This window comes from Strix aluco, chromosome 5, assembly GCF_031877795.1.
Source record: "Strix aluco isolate bStrAlu1 chromosome 5, bStrAlu1.hap1, whole genome shotgun sequence".
In the NCBI taxonomy this organism is placed as follows: domain Eukaryota; kingdom Metazoa; phylum Chordata; class Aves; order Strigiformes; family Strigidae; genus Strix; species Strix aluco.
Genome location: NC_133935.1, coordinates 15290230 through 15312884, shown reverse-complemented (window position 1 = coordinate 15312884; position 22655 = coordinate 15290230). Strand labels below are relative to the sequence as shown.

At 40.2% G+C, this 22655-nt stretch overlaps 2 protein-coding genes across 10 annotated transcripts in view; one reads left to right on the top strand and one right to left on the bottom strand.

Annotated features, from left to right (window-relative positions):
* BCL2L13 (BCL2 like 13) overlaps positions 1-22655 on the top strand; it is a 45513-nt gene that overhangs the window by 15025 nt on the left and 7833 nt on the right. For 4 of the 9 annotated variants that reach the window (XM_074826076.1, XM_074826077.1, XM_074826078.1 and 1 more), the window contains 4 exons: positions 227-337; positions 1302-1458; positions 4125-4194; positions 9689-9832. In XM_074826076.1, coding sequence (XP_074682177.1) covers positions 227-337; positions 1302-1458; positions 4125-4194; positions 9689-9832 — 482 coding nt within the window. The other 5 variants (XM_074826080.1, XM_074826083.1, XM_074826081.1 and 2 more) reach the window with 5 other exon arrangements.
* BID (BH3 interacting domain death agonist) overlaps positions 21141-22655 on the bottom strand; it is a 32439-nt gene continuing 30924 nt past the window's right edge. Inside the window, exon 8 of the transcript XR_012623465.1 lies at positions 21141-22347. The gene's annotated coding sequence lies outside the window, so the exon portion shown is untranslated. The remainder of the gene's footprint in view (positions 22348-22655) is intronic.

Genomic DNA, 22655 nt, shown 5'->3' with positions numbered 1-22655 from the left:
TTAAAGCACCTGTTCTATCTTCAATAAACCTGGAAGTTTATGTGTTTCTGGGTTCACATAATAAAATTTTTGTAATAAGTGCCATTAAGGGATCATACTTTCTATGTTGCTGTCTGAAATAGAACTTTCACCTTGAATTCCTTTATAGTTAATATTTCAGTATCATGTTCCATTATCTACCTTATTTGAAATACTACATTTGAATAACTTCTCTGGTTTCTTTTAGGGACTCAACAACAGCTTATGGCACAACATGCTTTGGAGAAAGAGACTTTGGAGAAGATTAAAGTAGAAATCGAGGAGGAGCTAAAACGTCTTGATGAAGAAATTTTGGAAGGTGCTCTTCAGATTTTCCCATTTCAATAGATAATCTCTATGCACTATAATGGTGGTGAATTTGTAACAGGTACTCTTAGTTAAAGAGATTTTTGGATACATTGAATTTCTTTACCCTCCTCCCCCCACAAGATTTCTACACATTGTCACCTGAAGTAAAGTAGTTAAATGTTACCGTTTGGAGTTGTGGAGTCTAGCCAAAGCAAACAACTGAATAACATTTAATAGGCTACTATAAATAGTGAAATGTAAGCAGCCCTTAAGCTGCTCCAGTTGACTACAGAAATGAAATCATTCCTCAGCAGCTAACATTCAGAGGAGTGTGGACTTAAACCATCAGATTTCTCACTTCCACCAGGTTTATTTTTAGTGACATGCTTTGACCTGTAGTTGTGGCTTTATAGGACTCCCAGCAAGGGTTGATTTGGAAACAATCTTTGCTTTGCATGTGTGGTACAAATTGGAAATCTGAAGTAGAAAGGCTCTAGATCTGTTTACGTTCATCCATATAAACCTTTCTTAGAAGTTTCAAACTGAGAAGGAAAAGGTTACATACACAAAACACTATTTTAAAAAATGATACTCTAGTACTGCTGCACATACATCCATGCGTGGGCAAATTTTATCATGGAAAAGAGGCTCTCTTTGCTGCTCCATCAGGGTTGGCATCAGCTTAAAATTGAGAATAGTTGCACGTTCAGCTAACTTGCTGATTAGGATGCAGTTGTGAAATAAGAGCTGGAGGGGGAAATGTAGCTCATCTATGGCCTGTAAGTACCAATTCCAGAATATATTTGGACCATACTTGTTTTACTGCAATTTGTTCATAGCATGCTTTGAGTATAGAGTTGTGATTTCCTCGTCTCTCATGTAAACTGTGTTAACTGGTGGGATAAGAAGTCTGAGACTGTTGATGTTCTTATATGAATCTATTTTTTAAAATTTTGTATAATTTTTTCTCTCAGCATTTACCGCTACAGGATTTGACTGCCACACTTCCCCAGTGTTCAGTCCTGCCAATCCAGAGAGCTCAATAGAAGACTGCCTGGCTCATTTGGGGGAGAAAGTGTCCCAGGAATTGAAAGAACATCTGCACAAAGCACTGCAGAGCTTGCTTAGCAAGTGAGTTTACATTTGCTTTTTCAAAGGGAAGGGGTTTCCTTTTGCATTTTGAGTGCTGCTGAAATGCTAAAGATGGGACTATGTTTTGTATAGCATTTTTTTATTTTTTAGTGTTCTTTATCTGGCTGTTTTTTTATTTTGTGTTGTAATGTGTGGATAGTCCTTTGTGGTGTTTGCTCTTTGCAGTAATGTAAGTTCTAAAATTTTTCTCAGCTTTTATAGTTGAACTTTTGAGGCTAATTCAAGTAGTTTGAGTTGATGGTGAAACTAGCAGCTGGCAGCTGCCGATTTCCATTGCCAGTGTCATGAATGATGGACGGTAGCCAGATTAACTTCTTTTACCTTATAGTTAAGAGTGGAGCTGAAGGTTTGATTGTAGTTTGGCTCAAGATGAGTGGGAGAGTTTCTCTGAAAGGGTGGTAGTTAGATGCTTTATGACCACCATTCAGGTACACATCTGAGCCAAATGTGGGCCCCTGGGCTCACCGTGGTGCCTTAAGAGCTGTCATGCCAGTTTAAGCTTATTGTTTAAATCGCACATTGTACTTAGCATGCTAGTATCTTGATTAATGTATTTTGCAAAAAGGTAAAATGGTTGTGGTTGCTTGGTTTTTTATTATAAATTACCAGCCTGATCTTAACAGATCCACATTAACTACTTCTGGCTGTTCTGAGTGATCTCCAGAATGTATTTCTAGAGAAGTGGAGTTGGAAGATGCTACTTTAGGGATGGTTACATAAATGCAGTTGTGAAGGCAGCATTAGCAAATAGCTGTCTGAGTCTATGTTTTGTGGATTGGTTTAAATATGACTCTGACCTGGCTTTCTCAGCAAAGGTGCATGTGGCATCTGACCAGACAGATGAAGACAGTTACCTCTTTTTCCATGAGTCATCCAAGGGAAAACTACACTGTCAACTCACCATTTAACTTTCAGAAACTAATATGCATACTGTCTGCTTCTATATGTGGTTTCTATAGGGTTAAAAAGTAAGTTCAGTATTGTGTAAACTAACAATTATTTACCCACAGAAAAGAGTATGTGGGATACAAGTTGCTCCTTAAGTGGCAAAAGAGATGCTAGTGTGTTCCTCCAAAAACGGCAGGAGCTTATCTGCCTTTACAAGCCAGGCATTTGTCCCATGTGGCCTTAAAAACTTGTTCTTATGATCTTCTGAAGAACTGAGGTTTAGATAAATATCTCACTACACGCTAAAACATACTGGCAACAAGTTGGAAAATTAGCAGTAAGCCTTGCAACCTATCCTTTTTGTGTGTCTAAAGTGGTAAATTGAAGTAACAGTATTTTAAGTTTAAATGTCTTAAAGGTTGTAGATAATTGGCTGTCTGACATTGCGGGGTCATAACTGGTGCACTCTAGGTTGATTTTTTTTTTTTTTTGGAAAGTTCCTGAGATGAGGTCTTTGAAAATTAAGTGCTTCTAGCTTGCTAGTAGCCTGATGTTCTAGGCTTCTTGTGGATTCTATGGGAAGATATTTTCATTCTAAGTATTTTTTTTATTTATATATGTACGTACATACATATAAAGTCTGAAATGCCTGTAAAAAATGTTGACACACATGTCTTTTTATGAGTCAAACTAGAGCTACTGTTCAATCTCTTGATAATATCCTTCCTGCAGCTGTTGTTGCTCTTCTCATCCCACTGATTCATTTGGATTTGTGTTTTAAAGAATGCACTTAAAATGACAAATCCAAATTATGTTGTCCCCAGTGTGCTTTAACTCTGTACTGTTTTTTTACCCGTGTTTGCTACAGCAGTGCTATTTGATGCAATACTTACCTATTTTGCTTATATTTTCCTGTCCTTTTATATGCATATAAACAAGTGTATTCTGGTACAGTAGGCTGTTAGATCATGACAGATTCTTGGAGTACAATATGCAGTCTTCTGTCCAGTACCAGTTACCATTATTTCCCTTAAACTAAAGTCTGAACTGGCCTTTTGTCATGATCTGGCTCAACTGCTTATGAAGCAGTACACTTTCTGCTGTCACTTGGCAGAAAGTCTTTATTGTTACTGACTCTAAGATACTATATGATCTTGAAGGAGAGAGAATGGAAGACAGGAATTTCATCATCCCAGTTCAGAGAAGTAGAGGTGTGATAAATCTAAAATAGAGGTATCTACTGAAATATGAAGGGGTTTTTGTGATCAGAAGTGCTGTTTCTTGCAAATAAAGGCTTCAACTCTAACATAATGTTAATGCAGTCAAGCAGCATAGTAGCCTATGTTGTTTATAAAAATTTTACTCTGCATTGGCCTCTATCTCACATATGAATTTCTTAGTAGAATTTTTTATCTTTAAAGTCTTAAATTATAAAAAATTATATGAAGAGCTTAGAAATTTTGGTAGCATATCAGAGAACCTACTTATCTAATGCCCTTTAAGTTGTAGAGTATCAAATTACGATGAAATTCACTTAATCAGTTATATGAAATTGTGTAACTGGGAGAAGGTGATGCCTTCCTGACCCTGTCTGGTGCTTGTGTTTTACGTCCTGAAACACAAGACTTGTTAGCTCTTGAAAATTATTTGCTGTAATACATGTGAAAATATTTTGTTCTTTGGAAACTCAGAATTCTATTTTATTCTTGTTCTTTTGTTTCCTTTTATAACTTTCAGTGTTGGTTTAACTTCTGCAGGCCGGTGACATATCAAGAATATCGAGAGCGCACACAAGAGACAGCTGCTCATGCCAGTGGATGGAACAAGGTACCAAATAAGTGACTTTCACTTTGATATCTCTCACATCTATTTGATGGCCATAGTGTTTTTACTGGGTACAGCTGTGCTTCACAGAGGACCAAGAGTAAAAAGAACTGACTGTTTCTAGTATGAAATAACTTTCAGAGTGATAGATGTGGACATAATATATAATTTTTAGATAATTTAGCCAGAAGTTATCTAATGAAATTATTAGGTCAATCTTCCTTAATTATAATAAAATGAAAAGTTAAGAGTTGTTGCGTGACATAATTTTAAAAAAATAATGATTAAACATTTTTAAATTCCCAAGAGAATTATTTCTTTAACATTTTTGTAATGAAATCTGAGACAGATGTTTTCATAATATTTCTCTACTGTTTCTTTGCTCCCATCTCAGGTTCAAAATATATGTAAAAAAAAGTGCTAAACATGGTGAAACTAAAAATTCATAGTATCTTCACAGTATCTAAATTGTTCAGAAAGCATAAGGATGGTGTGCCTACCTGGTTTCAGGAGTAGTTATCTCAAATGGTATGAAGCTTCTTTTTAAAACAAATTTAAATACAAATCTTTACATGAACTATCCTATAATAGTTTTAATGTAGAATTAGTGGAATTACTGTTCCCAGATTAATCTTTCATTAATGATTCAAATTCATCATCTTAATCATTTTCTGATGGGTTCAGTGGGCATCAGAAAAAGAATAAAAGAATGAAATAACTATTTGCAAATTTAGTCACAAATTGAGTGTTAAAATTCAGTCTTAAATTTAAAATAGAACAAGAAATCTTTTTTCCCCTCTTTACATTTTTTTTTTTTCCAGAAATACTTTTCCTTAACTAGATTTCCCTGCTTACTTCAGAAACTGATCATCTAAACAAGGGTGTGGACACTTTTAAAGCAGTTTATTAAACATTGCTTGACAAGTTACTGAGTATGGCTCCAGCAATTATAATTGGTGTGTGTGTGCTTTCAGTTTATCATCTTGTGATTCATAGCATTTTAGTTTAAACAAACATGAAATCTGATTATCAAGAAGGTGGCTTAAGCTAGCGCATTCTCCTTTTCAGTTGATGAAAACTAAAGACAAGCATAAAACCGGTCATTGTGGCTCAGCTGGCAAGGGAGGAGGTGGATGGAGCCTGTCAGTTGCCTGCTGGGTCTCCATATGCTATTGCTACACACCTCTTGAAGATACAGCCCTGGGTAGATGGATCAGCCACATTTGGGGGTTTATGTTCCAGTCTTCATTGCTGCTACGTTTGTGCAGCCCCTGTGGCTAGTGGATTTTGGTCCCCAACACTTTGTCATTGAGAGTATCATCCAGAAGATGTCTTTGTCATCATCTTCGGTTAACCCATAACACTTGTTGCTACAAAACTTATAGTCCACAAGCAAACCAGAATGGAAATTTTGTAGAATAATACAGCATCTGTTTGTATTGTTTTTGTGGTAGCTTGGTGCTTCAGGAATGCCTAGCAGTTCCTTTAATAATACTTGTTTTGAAGAGGTGGAATACATTCATGTTGGTTTCATTTCCTTTTAAATTCCTTTTTCTTCTTAATCAGAATCGTATTTTATAACAGAAGAGATCTAGATATCTTTCCTCCAACCTCAGCCTAGCTTAATTTTTACTTTAAGGAAGAAGCTGTTAGAAAAATAATTTTGAAAAGTAGTTATAAATAAACATAGCGTTAGGTCTAATTAGCAGGCATACAACAGCAAGACGAGGCTGTGCTGGCCTCAAGTTTGTGGAAATCTGAAGGATGTACATTTAAATTGACTCTATTGGGAGAATAGAAGCTTAGTCCCTTTTATGACTAAATAATAAGAAAACGTACAACTCACTGAGCTAGCCGAATGGAATAATAAATCACTCACTGTTACGTGCTCACGGATGTTACATATTCTGTAGTTTCTTGGGTGGATCAGAAATGGAAGATGCACAGTAGCTGTGATAGATGTCAAAGGGTTAAAAATGTGGAAATACCTTCCCACAGACAGAATTCTGATCTGTGCTTGTGATATGATCCAGACTAGAAGAAATAAAATGACTGAAGCTAGTAGATGAAATGTGTTTTCAGTTACATGTTAGCTGTATCTGTTTTGCTCAATAGTGGCATCTTGCACAGCAAGGTGCTCTTTTGGCTTTCAGTAGCCTGTGAACTAGAATATAAAATCTCACTTCAAATTTCTGAGCCTTTGCTGTTGTAGGTATGTATTATTATGCATATGTATGTAGAAAAGCCCCACCTGTTTAATATATTGAATGTGATGGAGAGCCACACTGATCCCTTAAAGGCCTGGTATCTCTGTGGCACGAAGCAGACTCAAAGTGGTCTTTTCAAATCTTCCTTGATGTTATGTGTATAAGAAAGGTGACATAAAGGTAAGCATGTACTTCTGGGAGGTACTGGATTACCTAGCTGGCTGGAGGCTGAATGTGGACAAACACTTGATCTGTCTGGTGTACAGCTTGGACAGTGTCATTTTTAGTCATATCAGTTTTCAAAGAACCTATCGATTATACAAGTATGAGCAGGAAGACGACACTTCTAAATATAGCTGTTATTTTTTCCATTTAAAAATGAGCATCTTTTCCAGAGTGCAATGGTATGTTTGAACTGTTGAAGAGATTTCGTTAACTGACTAGCACATGGAATGTAAAGGAATGTTTTCACTCACTAAAACATGAATATCCATCTGAATGAGGAAATACTGCTGGGTAAACTAATACATAGGAACATCAGTTCTTCCATTAACATCCCACAGAAGCAAAGTTTACTCACAGATGTTAGAAGTGCTGGTTCTCAGTAACAAAATTGCAGGAAAATAAATTATTTCATGTATTTCTCAGAAATTATGATGTGAAAATAATAGGCATGATGCTGTATTCTGTAAAGAAAAGGAGAAGTCTTCACCTTGTATTTGAAATTTGAAATAAGGCTTTCATTAAAACAAAACCGAACCACCTCAAACTTAGGGAAAATTATATTTGTCTAATAAAATAAATGTAATAAAAATTTGAAATATTCCACTGTTGAGTTTTATGCTTTTTGCTTAAAATTGAATATTATATACATTGTCCAAGATACATAATCCCACAGAATTATGTTGAAATAGTCAAAAGGTACACAGAAGTGGCAATTACTTTGAATATAGCTTCTTCAAAGTCTCTGAACTTCCTTTGTAATAATTTTTTTGGGTGTGCATTTAAATTTGTAATATTGTACTATGGCATTGCAATAGTATAATTGAGAGAAATCTTTAATTTACACAATTAATCAGAAATCTTCTGATAGTAAAGGGGTTTTTTTTAATGAATCCCTAGAAGTTTTCTCCTGCCCACTATTTTCTGGCATGCTGTTCTTGATATTGTGTATGTTTTTCTTCAGTCAGAATCTAAATAGCCCTTAGCATTCCTTCTCAGGTATACTGGTGGAAGGAATTAGTGTTGCTTTGAATTGCTATGGCTATATTTTTACTTTGGTCTAGTTAAATCTCATCACCATTCACATAGCTACTCTTATGTACGGAAAGCTGTTGTTAACCTTTGTGGAAGTATTGTGAAGGTCACTTCTTCCATGAATTTAGGGACAATGTCATGCAAACCTGTCTCTGTTCCTACTGGTCTCAGAGGTAGAAGTGTCAATAATTTCGGTGGGAAAGGAAAACCAGGTGGTGTTTGTTGATCTGCATGGGAGTGGATATTAGAGTTTGACTTTGGTTCCTCACTCCTGAGGCCTGCAGAGGCTTGCTAAATTTGGGAGGGATGGATGGATTAGATATTTAAGTTGGCAAAGGAAGATGGCAACAGTCATGTTCAGTATGACATTTGAGCTCCCTTCATTTCCTAAGCAACCTTTGTTTGCCTGTGTTTCTTTTGCCTTCAGCTTACATTAAATGTCAAATATTTTGAGATCTCAGTGTTCATCCTGCTGTAGAGTTATGTGGGTGTGCCCAAAGCCTCTGAAAGATGCCTAGTCCTGACAGCATGCTTTTTTTCTTTGATCCAAAAAGACTGAAGTTTCTTCTGACATTTACCTCACCTTGACCTGCTCCTTACATTTGTGCACTGTAAGCTTGCACCTCTTCTGCCTCTGAGTTGAGATTAATTACAAGAAACTCAAAAAACCCCAAGCACCATCCCGTTCCTAGTTAAGTGACTGTAGTGTTAACTGTTTGTCCCAGGAGAACAGTACTGTAAGCTAACTACTGTAGTATTGGACTGTCTTGGTTGTTAATCACCTGAACATTTTAAATTTATCAGATACAGGCATTTTTAAGGCCCCATCTGTTTTTAGTGGTCCATCTTGGTGTGACTCCACCATGGATCTAGTACAAATCTCAAACCCACCCTACTTCTCAGATTCATCTTTCTCCAGCTTTGCATGCTAAGGTGTGATTTCTGGGAATAGTAATGGAAGATATTTAAAGAAAAGAAAATCAGGCTGAAGGAGGAGGCTGGGAAAGGAAGGAGGCAGTCTGAGCAATAGTATTAGCCTGCATCCAGCTTGTGCATCTGGGAAACAATGTTCTTATTTGCACAGTGAATAGATGTGCAATGCAGTTGTCACAAACTAAGTGCAGTAAAATTTACAAATATTTTTCTCTTGTATCATAATACCACTTTTTCTGATGCTAATGACTTCAATTCATACCAGTTTCCTGAACTTGGCTAAGTGCTGCATATAAACTTTGCCCAGAGGGCCACTTGTGTGCTCTAGGAGAATAAACACAGTTTAAAAGTTCAACTCCATGTTGTTTAGGCAAACAAAAACATAATTTCAGCAGGAAGTGTCTAGTACTGTGTAATACGAAGGAGGTAGGTTCACAGAGTCTTGCATCTTCCAGAGCAATTGACATTTGGGTTAAAGCTGAGCATTCAGTTAAAGATAAAAGGTTTGGAAGGAGGAATGGGAGTAGGAAATGAAGGAAGGAATTCTGAACGTGTTAAATTTGGCATAGGAGGGAGAGTTTAACATGGAAAGGGGTTTGTGTTTGTAATTTTAAACATGTCTGTAATGTTATGCTGCTGGGAGGAGTCGTTTGCTTGTACTGTCTGAAAGCCAAGTGTGAACTTCTGAAGAGACTGTCTAGTGCAGTGTATCTATCCAAGAATGTATGAGTTTGCTGTTTAAATACAATCTGGATGCGTATCCCTTCAAAGTATTTATAATGTTGCATCTTTCCATTTCTGGGGTAGCAGGTTCTGGACCTGTTCTGCTTCTTTACTTATATTGGAAAAAAAAGGGTCTTAAGAAAGCACTGCAGTACTGTTCTGTGAAACTCTCAAGTTAGGCTGCAGTGTTTTGCTTATCAGATTAAGTGCTTCTTTCTTATTGAATTGTATTGTGTTTCTGCCTTGTGTCTTCACAGAAATGAAGTGTATAGTAGATTCAGACCTTTTCTGTGGACCACATGAATTCTTCTGTTTTACCTACACAGCAGTATTAATAATACTTTCTGTATTTATTCACAATTCTTGTTTTTTTGTAGGTCTTGGTACCTCTGGTTCTGCTACAACAATTTCTGATGGAGTTAACCAGACGGGGCCAGGAACCACTGAGCGCACTTGTGAACTTTGGGGTGACATATCTAGAAGACTATTCTGCAGACTATATCATTCAGCAAGGAGGATGGGTAAGAAGACAATGTTTAATTTTCATACTTTGTTCCAAGCTTATTTCTAAGTGTGATACTAGTCTTAATAGGAGTGAAAGCTAAGAGGAGTTGCTAGAAGTAGGCAGATGAGAGAAGGAATGCCCCAGGAGAAGCAGAAAAAAGCAGGAGGTTTTGACCATATAGTTGGAAACGGATCTTGGGCAGTCATCTATTTCACCTCTCTGCCCCAAGGCAGAACTGACTTTTTACCCATTCATTTCTGATGTTGACATTAAAGACCTCTGTGATTGGACTCAATAATCTCTCCAGGCAGTCCAGTTCTTTGCATGGTCTGGTTTGTTGGATTTCCATTGAAATTGAAGAGGTCCTCAGATGTCAAATAACAACTAGTTTTCATACACTGTGTGTTAAAATGCTAATTTGTTGCTATATGGTGAGCTTTTGTTTGTATGTTCTTTCCTGTTAATATACATACAGATTTGCATTTGGAAGCAAACACCCATAACAAGAGATACTGTGCCTGAGAGGCTCATCTTTTTAATATTATCTTCATACTCTGGTGACTGCTGGAAATGGTATATGGTGGTTTTTCCTCTAAAATTTCAGAGGGCTTTTTAGCAGATTGGGGAGCACTTCATACAGAAATGTCAGTAGGTACTAATTTATTTTTATAATAAGGGATAAAATAGCTAATGCATATTGGATCTGATAGCTATATAGGAACATGGATAGAATGAGCAATCAAGATTTCTTTGTTCTGCATTTCCTTGTGGAAATCTTCAATTCATGGTAACCAATGCTCATGAGTCATGGCATGCTGAGAAAGTTTCATTTAAAAATACATCACAGAGGCAGCTCACAGCTGATGAGCTGGGTCTTGAAGGCTGAGCTTTAGATTACTAGGTTTGGGAAGGATGCCAGATTTGAATGGAATTAATCTGGGATTAGTGAAATGGCTCCAGCAAGTTGATTTTTTCTAAAAAGAAAAGCTGTTCATGAAAACCCAGTGATTAAAAAGTGCTAGTAGGAAAAATCTCATTCAGACAGCTTCTCATTATTTACCTGAAGTTTCTTTTAAGAGTAGTTTGTTCCAGAATTCCTGCACATCTGCACCTTCCTATATCCTTTCCTTTCCTGGCAATTGTGGATAATAGTTTTCAAAGCTTTTGGAAGGGATTGTTTGTCTTTAATGGACAGAAACACTAACAGCATGCAGCCAAATGACCTCAGGTCATTTGATAAATGCACTCACATTTCAAAGTATTTTCATCACAGGGAAGGTCCTTACTTGCAGCTTTAAGACAGATGAATGTTAGTGCTATTTTGCTTTTCTGCTTGTTTTTTTTTAACCTCCAAAAAGGCTGTGGTCTGTTCTCTAGCCCCTATTTGAGGCCTTCTATAAACAAACTTAATACAGTGCAAAGCCTCTGAAAACAAGCAGTTTTCCAGCATGGCCTCCAAGGGAGGGGGCTGTGCTTTGTGTTTGTGTGACTGTGCATGTATGTACAGATCTGGGTAGTCGGTGTTTAATGGGCTACGAGCTTGTCTGTATACATCCAGTCAGGCATAAAATCAGACTGACATAAGCGGTACAGCAAACAAGCCAGAGCTATTTTTGAAACAGCAGAAGAGGCGAGGAAAGAGACAAGGTGATGAAAATCCTTTCCAGCTGAATTAATGTAGCTGCACTAACCCTTTGTGAGTTGCTCTGGGGTTGGGGACCCACTGATCTTCTGGCTTTATGTGGAGGAAGGGGATATATGGTTTTACTGGGTTTTTTTTGTTTTTTCCTGTAAGGCAAATGTTCGTTTTCACTGAATAGCATGCTTCTCAGTTTGTTCTGAGTCTGTAGGATGCTCTTCTGGGGATGGTAGTGCTGGGAGCAGGATGTGGGGTAAAGGTGGGAGAGTTTGTGTTTCTGAGAAGGGCCGGGGAAGAGCTGCCTGGCAGGCTGTTAGCCATCACGAAAGTGTTTTGAATTTTTTAAGATAAGCATCTGCCACAGGGGCTCTGTGTACCAGATCAAGTTGTCAGTAGTGCTTTGCTAGAGCCATAAGGACAATGTATAAACCTGGGAGTCTCCAGTGAATTATGTTGCTGTAACAGTAAGAGGTTCGATTTTTGTGTTATTCCGGAGCAGTGTGAAGATGGGTCTTTTCTACAGCTGCTGCAAGCTTACTTAAAACTGAGGAGATACCAGAACAGCCTGTCTGTTTTTTCATGCATCAGGAGCAGAGGAGAGCTTCACAGCAGTCAGCTTTTCAGGGGCAGACCTGAAAAATTCTGTACTGTCTCTGGTGCTGTCTCTTCCCTTGGCACCACGTAATTTGGGATCTTCCTCAGTTTTTGGATTGAAGTCAGCCTTTGCCAGGAGGGAAGTAGCCAGTCCAAAGGTAAGGGATCAGCTGAGCCTTTCCTATGCCCCAGTGTGGATCTGTGGAGTCAGAATTTTACAGAGTGGTGTCATCCAGTGGGACCAATTGCTGCATCATGCTGTGCAGCCACGGTGCAGCTGGAAGAGCTCCTGAGGTTCTGCCTGTGTGCAGGACTGCAAGTTGTTTTGTGGGCTTGGGAGACTTATAGGTCCAGGAAAGCATCTGACTGAAGATGGACAACAGTTAACCAGAAGCAAAATTGCTAGCTCGAGGAAATAAAGGTTGATAAATATGATAGCTATGCAGCAGATTTCAAGTGTGGCTTGTGAGGAATGGGAAACTTGGGATACTAGAGGTAGAGCCTCTGAGATGAGAAGTTGCTTTTTGATTTTTCATCTCAGTCCTGCAGAGATATGGTGATGAGATAATGTGTTGAAACACAATGAGTGTTCCCCTCCCATTCTCCCTTCAGGCACTAAAGTTGTAATTCAGTTAACTTTTCATGGTAGGGTGGGATGTAATGGTTGGTTGGTGAGAGAATGGCTGGCATAATTTTATGTTCAAGTGCATAAAATATTTTGATACTATGATTCTGGCCGTTGTGTATGCTGTTTCCTTTCCCCTTGGTCTGTTTTGCTGCTTTAGGGTGAAAGTCTTCCAAGCAGGAATGTCTGCAGTGCACTGTATATTGTGTTTGGATGCAGCTGGCAACAAAAACGTGAATGAAGAGATAAGATGACTACTCCATCTAGTTCACAGTCTCTTAGATTTGCAGGTAGATGCAGACTGAGTTTGGGGGACTGTAGGAAAGCAAGGAAATCTTGCTTTCTTCTGGACAGTCTCCCTCTTTCACTAATTGCAGTGACAGATTTGGCTGCAGCCCTTATATTTACCCTGCTTGACTTTAAGATTTAGTATGATCTTTCTTTTGGAGCAAAAAAGCATGTTTGGCATTCCAGGTTCTCTAGACACATGTGGGGACACACATTTCTTTCTCCTGACTCTCTGTTTTGAACCAAATGGTCATATTGAGATCTTGTTCCCTTGTCATCTTGAACCATCGCAAAGCAATTCTCAGCCTGATTTAGCAGTAGCTTTGTTCTTCTCTTTTCTGAAAGCAATGTTAGGTCTCAACACCTCACATGCAGCGTACATGCTCTCCCCTCCCCTTTCCTCGTCTCCCCTCCCCTTTCCTCGTCTCCCCTCCCCTTTCCTCGTCTCCCCTCCCCTTTCCTCCTCTCCCCTCCCCTGCCTTCTCCTTCTCTCCCCTCCCTTCCCTCCTCCCACCTCTCCTCCCTTTTTGCTCCGTCTGACTTCTCCAGGGCTGAATGCTGCTGCATCAGAAGCAATTCTTGGTCTCCTGGAAAAGTGCACAGTAAGGCCAGTCAGTTGGTAAGGATTTTTTTCCTCTTCCTTTCCCAACCCTCCTCCCAAATAATTTATTTCTTCTCAAGTTCTGCAGATCCTGTTTTCCATGGTTAGATTTCATCTATGTTGAAATAGTCTGGGAATGTCTATAAGGAGGAAAAAGTATAAGATTACTTGGAAGCTAGCTGTTTTATTTTTCTCTCGGATCCGCACTCATGTTACAAGCCCATCTGCTTTTCACTTGTTTGAAAGAGGTGAAATAAGTGCATGCAATCAGTGTTTGTCAGTATTCAGTTAATAACCTTTCTTCTCTCAGTAAGAGGGCTGGTATTTGTATTTGTGACCCGTAGCTGAAATTGTCTCTGCCTTCCCAGGGTTCTTGTCTCATGATGTTCAGATCGGGATTTGAATTTAAGTAGTTATTTATCCATGTTGAAGAGAGTAGAAGTAAATTTGCTTGAAATATGAGTAGTGTTTATAGTTTCATATCTCAGCCTTAGAAGAGCTGTTCTCTGTTTCCAGTGTTTTTTCTTGGGCTTTTCTGTCGGTTTTGACATTTTCTTTGCTGCTCGTGATTGAATAATCTACGTACTAGAGTCTGTTAACAATCTGGAGGAGAAAAAGAGTAGAGAGATGCTTGTCATCCTAGGGAAGTAAGGCAGTCAGTTTGGAGATTAAAAGCTCCTTCTGCAGCAGTCCAGGTGTCTGCCTTGAGAATGACAATGCAGAAATAGAGAGACGTGCTCCGCTGGAGGAGAGGTAAGTTAAGTTTAATATGGTAGAGATACAAGAAAGGGCAATCTAATTAGAGAAGTCCTAGAAAGGAGTTTTCCTTTCAAAATAATTATACTTTATGCTTCTATCATGGACAACAGCAGTGAAACATACACTTTTTTTTTTCTGTGTAACTGCTTTGGTACAGTAATAGATTTTTTTATTTCTTAGGCACTGTGGCTGAAGGAGAAGGAACTGAAATGATCAAGAACCAACTAGATCTCCCTTTCTTTTTCCCTTCCAACAATGTCAAATCAGTCTGTCTGGAGAATTGGTCTCTAAATAACTGAATTTACTTCAATTTAAACTGCTAAGACTGAAAGCTTTAAGAGTGTTGCTTTGGTGCTGACTCTCTGCAGGTAGTAGAGGTTATGTTGGAGGGCAGGGGAAGGAATAGGATCATTTCTGCAGGCTGTTCTAGTCAAACCGTTCTGTGAAGGAGATGAGAGCAGTGGCTGCGATATCATATCAGTGTGCTTTGATTTGGTTCACACAACTTTTTTTTTTCGTTATTTTTTCCCGTAATAAAAGGTACAGTCCTATTTGTGAACTCTGCTGTTTTTCTTGGCTCTACCTATCTTGACAGCTTCGCAAAGATGAATGCTACAATAAATGCCTGAGGGCTTTTTGTTACTTTTTTTTTTTTTTTAATAATGTACTGTTCTAGATCTGGGCGTTGTCAGCTGCCCCTTTTATAATCCTTTTCTCTGAAGGATTAGCAGTGTAACGCTGTCAGGTCTGACTTCAAGGAGGGTCTAAAGAGGCATGGCATAGCGGGGCTGCGGACAGAGGCACCGAGCAGATGGAATTGCAGCCCGGTTGGCCCAGGTGGGAGTGAAGCTGTCCCGATCCCAGCAGCCATCTGTGGGGTGCAGCCTTCACCTGCTCAGCCCTTGGCCCTGACAGCACTTCACCTGGCACATGACTGCTTCTCTATTACAGCTAGAAATCATACGACAAGCGCATTCCCAGCTCTGGGGAAATTTGTTGTTATGGGAAATTTGCTTATTTCCCCGGAGGGCGATCTCTTGGGATCCCTGGACACAGACCAGTTCATCACTTCCTCATTCCTTGCCTTGTGTTTTTCAGACACTAGATTTTAAGCCAAATGCATTTGATGGGTTCCTAGTACTCATGTTGTTGCTGTGATGCTGTCTGTGCAAGGAAAGTAATGGCTGAACCTCATCTCTCTCTGTTATAGCTTATGTTACAAGATGAAGTCAGTAAGAAGTCACACAAGATGAAGTCACCTAAGAAACTTCCTAGCTGTGTTGAGTGTTTTGAATTTTTTATCATGGTAAAGATTGCTCTCCTGGCATGCTCACGTTCTGCCAGTATTTCCTCTTGTACCTCAAGCCACTCTTTTTCTTGGGATTTTATGGGCCTATTTAGCTTCAGGGCGGGGTGGTGGTGGTGGTAAGTTCAGGGAACGTAGATTTTTTTTTTTTTTTTTCCCCGCAAGGTGGCACTCCTCTGACCTGTATACAGAATTTTTGCTTCTACTGGACAAAATCAGGATCTGGGGTGTATGGGCGGCTTGCTGGGCTATATAGGTTTTCTGGGGGCTTTTTAGCGTCTTTGGAGATGAGCTTTGTATGAGTTGCCTATCCACGTCATTCCTTTTGTGAACAGACTTAACTGTAACCAGCCTATTTACACTTCTCTGAGAACTGAACCAGAGAGACCAGTTGAGCTTTTCAGAACACTTAAACCAAAACTAAACTAAGCCCTAGAAGAATACACACAGCATCCACAGCAATTAGACATAGTCGATTTGCATGTGTGTGGTGGTCTGAGCTTACAGGGCAGGGCTTTCAAAGTCTTCTCTAAGGTGCAGTAAATGTTCTGTTGGACACCTTAATGGCGATCTCTTTACATTCATTATCTAATAGCACCTCCATTACAGATTCAGTGTGTACTACTCTTCCAACTATTTTTGTAGGAAAAAAAAAGTTACTTTTATCTTTGAGACATTCAGAATTTTGATTTGAATACCTACCTTTACCAGAAGCAGGTTTACATAAATCGGGCTGAAATTATTATTCTGGTAAATAAGGGTTGTTTTTTTCTTATGTGTAGTTAAAGTTTTTGCTGTTTAGCAAAAATAACTACTATAGTTAGTAAATCAGCTTGTTTGTATACAATTAATAACGGACCTATTAGAAAACTATGAAAAATAGTGTAGTCATCATAAGAGTCAGTTTCCAAGTTGGGGTTTTTTTTTTAATGTTTACTGTCTTTAAATCATAATTGAAACTTGACAGGTGTTTTTAAGTAGCAATTTCCTACTATAAGTTAAAGGTTGGTAGTGTTCTGAATCCACTGCTGAGTGATTTTTAGCAAAGTTCAGATTACTGACACTGGCAAGACTACAGCTGAATCCAAACTGATGGGTTCTACTTATTAGAGGAGCTTTCAGATATTTTTTTCATTATTTGTTACCAATTTACAGTTGTCTAGTGTAGCTCACCCTGTAGCATAACAGCTGTAACCTATCCTGAGGGCTAGTCTAGGACATTTGTTAAAGGTGCTTTCTGTCACTTGTAGAAGTCTTGTGGAAAATTTCTACAAGTCAAACCCCATAGGTTGAGGACAGTGATTGACTTCTGGAGCTCCTTTTTGCGGTCTGCAAATGCCACCTTGACAGAAATAAGTTGATCTTATCAAGACTGCCTCACATGCTGTGGACCATCCCTGTTGTGTTCTAGCCAAGAAGGGAACTATCCAGTTCCCCTTCTCATCATAAGTTGTGCCAACTCTTCCTTCAGGGTGGCAGTGGTTGGGATGAGGAGTGGCAGGGTGCTGTGATGAGGGACTTACTCTTGCTTCTCTAGACATACCTGATGTGGTTCTGTATACTGGATAAGGAAAAGCACTCAAGTTTACAAGTCTCTCATCCCAAATTTGAAAAAGGGGAACTCTGTTCTGGTCTGGAGCAGTAGACTATCCGTTTACAATAAACAAAGTGGGTAAAGAAATGCTTACATACATTCTTATTTACCATTAAATCTAAAGAGTAGGGCTTATATAAGGCCTCAGGTTATTAAAAATCCTTCCACATGTTTCATCCTGTCCTGAATTAATCTGTCTGTGGGAGCTTTGCTTCTGGGTCACATCTGTAGATGAAACAAGAGAATTGTCCTAAATGTCATGATATTTTTATTGCAGCTGCTTTAAAAAAAAAAAAAAACAAACAACAAACCCAAACAACAACAAAGTGAACCGAATCAGCACAAAATCCTAGCTTCATCCTCTTGACTTTCTGAATTAACTCTTAATTCAGCTCAAGAAATATTAATCATGTATCCTAAATAATGCCTATTACTGTCTGACATTTCAATTAAAACTTCATACGTTTTTAATGAAAAAGTACTCAAATTACCCATTGATACTCAGTGTGTTAGCTTTCCCAACCTCAGGCGATCTGTCTCTTCAAGTGTGGAGAGTTGTGTCCCTAAGGCACTGACACAGAAGTTAACTTGTCTATAAAGACAGAAAGGAATCAGCCAGGCTTTATAAGGCTCTGATTTATAGGGAGCCAGTGACTGATAAGTCTTTTGAGGTCAATCCAGTCTGTACAGCATGAGAAAAGGAACAATAAAATGCTTGAGCCTCTTAGGCCCTCCCTTCTGCTGAAAGCAGGATGGATGTGTAACGTTGATACACGTATTAATGAAGTATATGAAATGTAGAAGATTGCCCACGTGCCCCATATTATCATCCCTTCATTTCCTTACCCTCTCCAAAGCAGTTTATCCTGCACATTACCCTCAACATGTGCCCAGAATTTACCTGTGTTTTGTGAGAAACTTCGGGTGCTCAGCAAAGCATATGGTCTTTAAAAAGTGCCTTGATAATGTGGGAATAACTAGAATAATTAATGCCTGATCCTTGTATGTCTGTGTTGCATCCCCATCTGCTTGTTAACCTGCTGAGGATCTAGCATTACGTCATACTGAGCTAAGATACTTTGCTGGGCCTGGGCAGCTACTGGTTCATATAGCAGCTCTGGTGGTACTTTGTCTATATTACTTGTTCATTTTTATCATGGTCAAATCATCTGTGGGTTCCCTTGAAAAAACAACTTGATTTTCCTGATGAGAGGAAAAGGAAAAGTTAAAGAGTGGTGGATCAGGAATGGAGCAGATGCAGGGGCTGGAGGAATAAGTGTTGAGGAGTATCAGGATGGCTAAAATTTCACTGCAGTCTCTGTACCCCATTGTCCCCCTTGACTACAGGTGGCTCCCTCCCTCCTCCCCACCGTGGGCTGCTGAGTCACTGCTCAGAGGCTCTCGGCTTTCACCATTGTGCGGTATATGACTTCACCGGAATTTAGGCCGTCTGAATACAGCCCTAGTTGGTGCTTTTTTTAGTTTATTACTGAAAAGCAGCTTGCTACAATCGCCAGAGCACACAAGCCCATAGAAGCATAGTGTGGTTTTGAAATAATTTTTTATATGCTTTATATTCAACCAGTCACAGCAGCATGGGTGCACTTCCAGTGGTATGTTAAAAGAGCTGTTGCCAGTTGTGTGTATCCATCCCTGTGCTTTTTGTAGCGTCAGATTACAGATGTAGTCTGGTGTGTTGTGATGTGCTGCGGGCAGGGAATAAATTGATACTGATTTGTGGAAGGGTAGAGCTGAGTGGAGAGGAGGATAGTACAGAGGTTCGTGAGATTGCAGGTTTTACCCCTAGTTATTTTGTTGTTTAATTGCCATTATTCTGAGTCTGTATCGCCTGTGGAACTAAAAAATTTGCTGTGATCATAGGTGTCTGTTAGTAGCTTAATTATAGTGAGAATATTTCCTACTTCATCAACATCCAGAGAAAACCCTGATGATCAAAGGAACAAATGCACAATCTTAGAGTGTCTGGGCAGCAGGCTGCCTTTCTGTGCTCAGCACAGGGTGGTGGAGGCTAACCACAGTGACTGAGTCCCTGCTGTGCTGCTCTTGAGCGTCTGCTGGAACAGGACAGGCTGGCGCTGGGTGTGGAGTCCTGTCCTCACATGGTGCACAGCAGCCCTGGCCCACACTGCTGTGTTTTCTCTCTTTGGATCCACTAACCTCTGCCTTTACTTAAACTTCTTGGCTCTTCTTTTCCACTACCCTTACTTTGCAATGCTGGTTGCTTCCTCCTAGGTTGTAGAGCTCTGTTGTGTTTTAATGGCCTGAGCTGCATTTGAAAAAAATTTAGTTCTTTTCATGAAACATGGCTTTCAAGAGGGTACTGGAGTCTTGAATTCTCAGTCGCTGCTCGCAGAGGACAAGTTGCTTTGGATTTTTTGGCATGCGTGTCATGTCTGAACATTTTCCCAAATGTAATGCTTTATTAATTTTTATTTCCTTCTGAATCAAGACTTTGTGGAGATCCTTTAGGTGCTTAGTGAATGGATTGATTGCCTTTAACCTTCCCATGAGGAATTCTGTGTACTGTTTCTTTTTAGAGTTTCTGCCACATGTTACTGAGCTGGATGATGCTTCCCATACCCAAGCAATTTAAAGGTGTTTTTGAAGAAAAGTTTCTTTTGAAGTGTTCTGTGAGATTCCTTTATTCATGCAGAAATATCTTCCAAAATTTCACGGGCTGAGAAGATGAGATTTAGATGCCACCCCTGCCAGAATACATTACGAAATCTTGATGTTCCTAGTGCTGTCCTGTACTACAGCCTCCACCATTGTACAGAAGTCTCCAGGAATGGGTCCATCAGGTTTTACAAAATGGCGGTGTTTTAGGGGAGTGGGTAGAGAAATGTCACTCCCATACTCAACTCAGGCTCCACTGACCCCTTTTCACAAAGTTTACTGATACAGGAAAAGTTTCCACTGGGAAAGATTAAAGTGTTACTGCCCATAAGCTGCACAGATCTCTCAAGTCCTGGTTCACTGCTTTCACCAGACATCTGCTCCTGCTTCATTTGCTCACAGCAGCTACTGCCAGTGACCAGCAGTGTTTGTGCTGTCTCTCCTGTACCTGCCAACTCGCTTTTTGGTTTGGTTTTTGTGTGTCGAGGTCCTTCCCCCTGCTAGGGAATTGAGGAATTGCCATGCGTCTGGTGGCTCTGTGGAGAGTACCCTGTGTTTGTGGAGAATCTCAGCATTTCGTGCTTCCCTGAGAGAAAAGCGTGTTGCTGCTGGCCCGGAGCTATGAGCTCTGCGGGTATGCCTAGTCAAAGTTAGAAACCATTGACTTGAACTCCTTGCGTAGTAGGAACGAAGTGGTAATGTCTAGTTACAAAAGCTGAAATGTGTTTTCCTTCTGCTCTCTAAGCAGGGCACTGGTATTGATTCGGCTCTTTTGGCAGGTGCAGCTCCTGGCATCTCAGTGGGCCAGACTGGACACTGATCAGGATTAAAAGCAACTCAGCAAAATAAAGAATGTGTTTGTTTTTAACCTGGATCGGTTCCTGACTGTTGTGGTTTAAGCCCAGGGGGCAACTGAGCTCAACTCAGCCACACAGCTGCTCACTCACTCCTTCTCCCTCAGGGATGGGGAGGAGAAAATAAAACAAAAGGCAGTGGAATCAAGACAAGGCCAGGGAAGGATGACTCGCCAGTTACAGTCATGGGCAAAAGATAGACTCAATGGGGGAAGAAAAAGAACATCAATTTATTTGAACACCACCAGCAACACTTAATTTACCAAACAGAGTAGGACAGTGAGAAATACAACTACATCCTAGAAACACCTTCCCCCCACCTCTCCCTTCTTCCTGGGCTCAGCCTTCCTGCTGATTTCTCTACCTCCTGCCCACCAGCAGCACAGGTGGACAGGGGATGGGTGTTCATCACCCGTTGTTTCTGCCGCTCCTTCCTCCTCGTGGGGAGGACTCCTCACACTCTGCCCCTGCTCCAGCATGGGGTCCCTCCCACGGGAGACAGTCCTCCACGAACTTGCTCCAGTGTGAGTCCTTCCCACAGGCTGCAGCTCTTCACAAACTGCTGTAGCATGGATCCCTCCCACAAGCTGCAGTCCTCCCAGCAACAGACTGCTCCAGTGCGGGCTGCCCTCAGAGTCCTGGCCTTCCTCAGGCACAGCCACCTGCTCCAGCGTGGGGTCCTCCATGGGCTGCAGGTCAGCATCTGCTCCACCAGTGACCTCCATAGGCTGCAGGGCACAGCCTGTCCTCTCACCATGGGCTGCAGGGGGGGTCTCTGCTCCAGCACACCTCCCCCCTCTCCTCCTTTCTTCCACTGACCTCTGTGTTTGCAGAGGTATTTCCCTCACCAACCCCTCCTACTCTCAGGTTGCCCTCCTTAAATATGTTATTGCAGAGGTGCGGCCACCATCGCTAATTGGCTCAGCCTTGGCCAGAGGTGGGTCCAACTTGGAGCCAGGAGAGCTTCGAGGAGCTTTGAGAAGCTTCTCACAGGAGCCACCACTGTAGCCCTCTCCCCTGCTACCAAAACCCCACCACACACAAACCCAACACACTGACACAGACCACTGTGTGAATCCATAAAAAGTTGTGGAACAACTGAGGAGGTGTCTTGGAATGGGAAGCTATCAATAGGAGACCGGAACAGAACTAAACCCCAAGTTCACAGGTGTTGGAAAGGGTTTAAAAAGGTGGGGACACTGCTTGGAGTGCTTTAGGAGAACTATTGCATGCAGAAGGGAGCGGGGAGAAAGAGAACAAATGGATTTTAAAATTTTTTTCTTCGTGTTATGATGGGACTGAACAGGAAAGCTTGATAATTGAGTGAGGAACTTGCAGGGAAGGGGCTTCTATCACTGCAGTACTTGATAATATCTTCAAATCATTTTTGTTAGGGGCAAGGGAATAATTGAATCTTTGTTAAACGTTTCACAGACTTCTATGATATGACATAGCAAACTTCGGGGTTCTGCTCTGCCTTTATCTCTTGTTTTTATGTTCTTGGTATCACACCCATCTTAGGTTCTTCTGCACTTAATTTTTTTTCCTCTTGTAATTTTCCCCTTGAAGCAAATCTCTTCTGTGTTACATACTCAGCAGTCCATGCATGACTAGGATTGACAGTGCTGTTCGTTCTGTAAGGAAGGAATCAGTCGGAGTTTTACACTTTCAGTTTCTCTAACTGGAGCCCACTGTCAAACTTTTAGGATGTCTAGATTTTTCCTAGCTAAATAAAAACAAACCAACCCTGTCATCATCTTTGGATGTCTGTGCTCGGCTGGTTGATTTAACTTATGTGGCCAAAGATATGATGCCAGTCTTGGAAAGTGAACTCATTTAAGAATAGCTGTATTTGTTGTTAGTAAATTACTAGAATTACGGTAGACTACAGATACAAAGTAGAAATACAGGCTTCAGCGAGCACTGACAATATAATAAAATC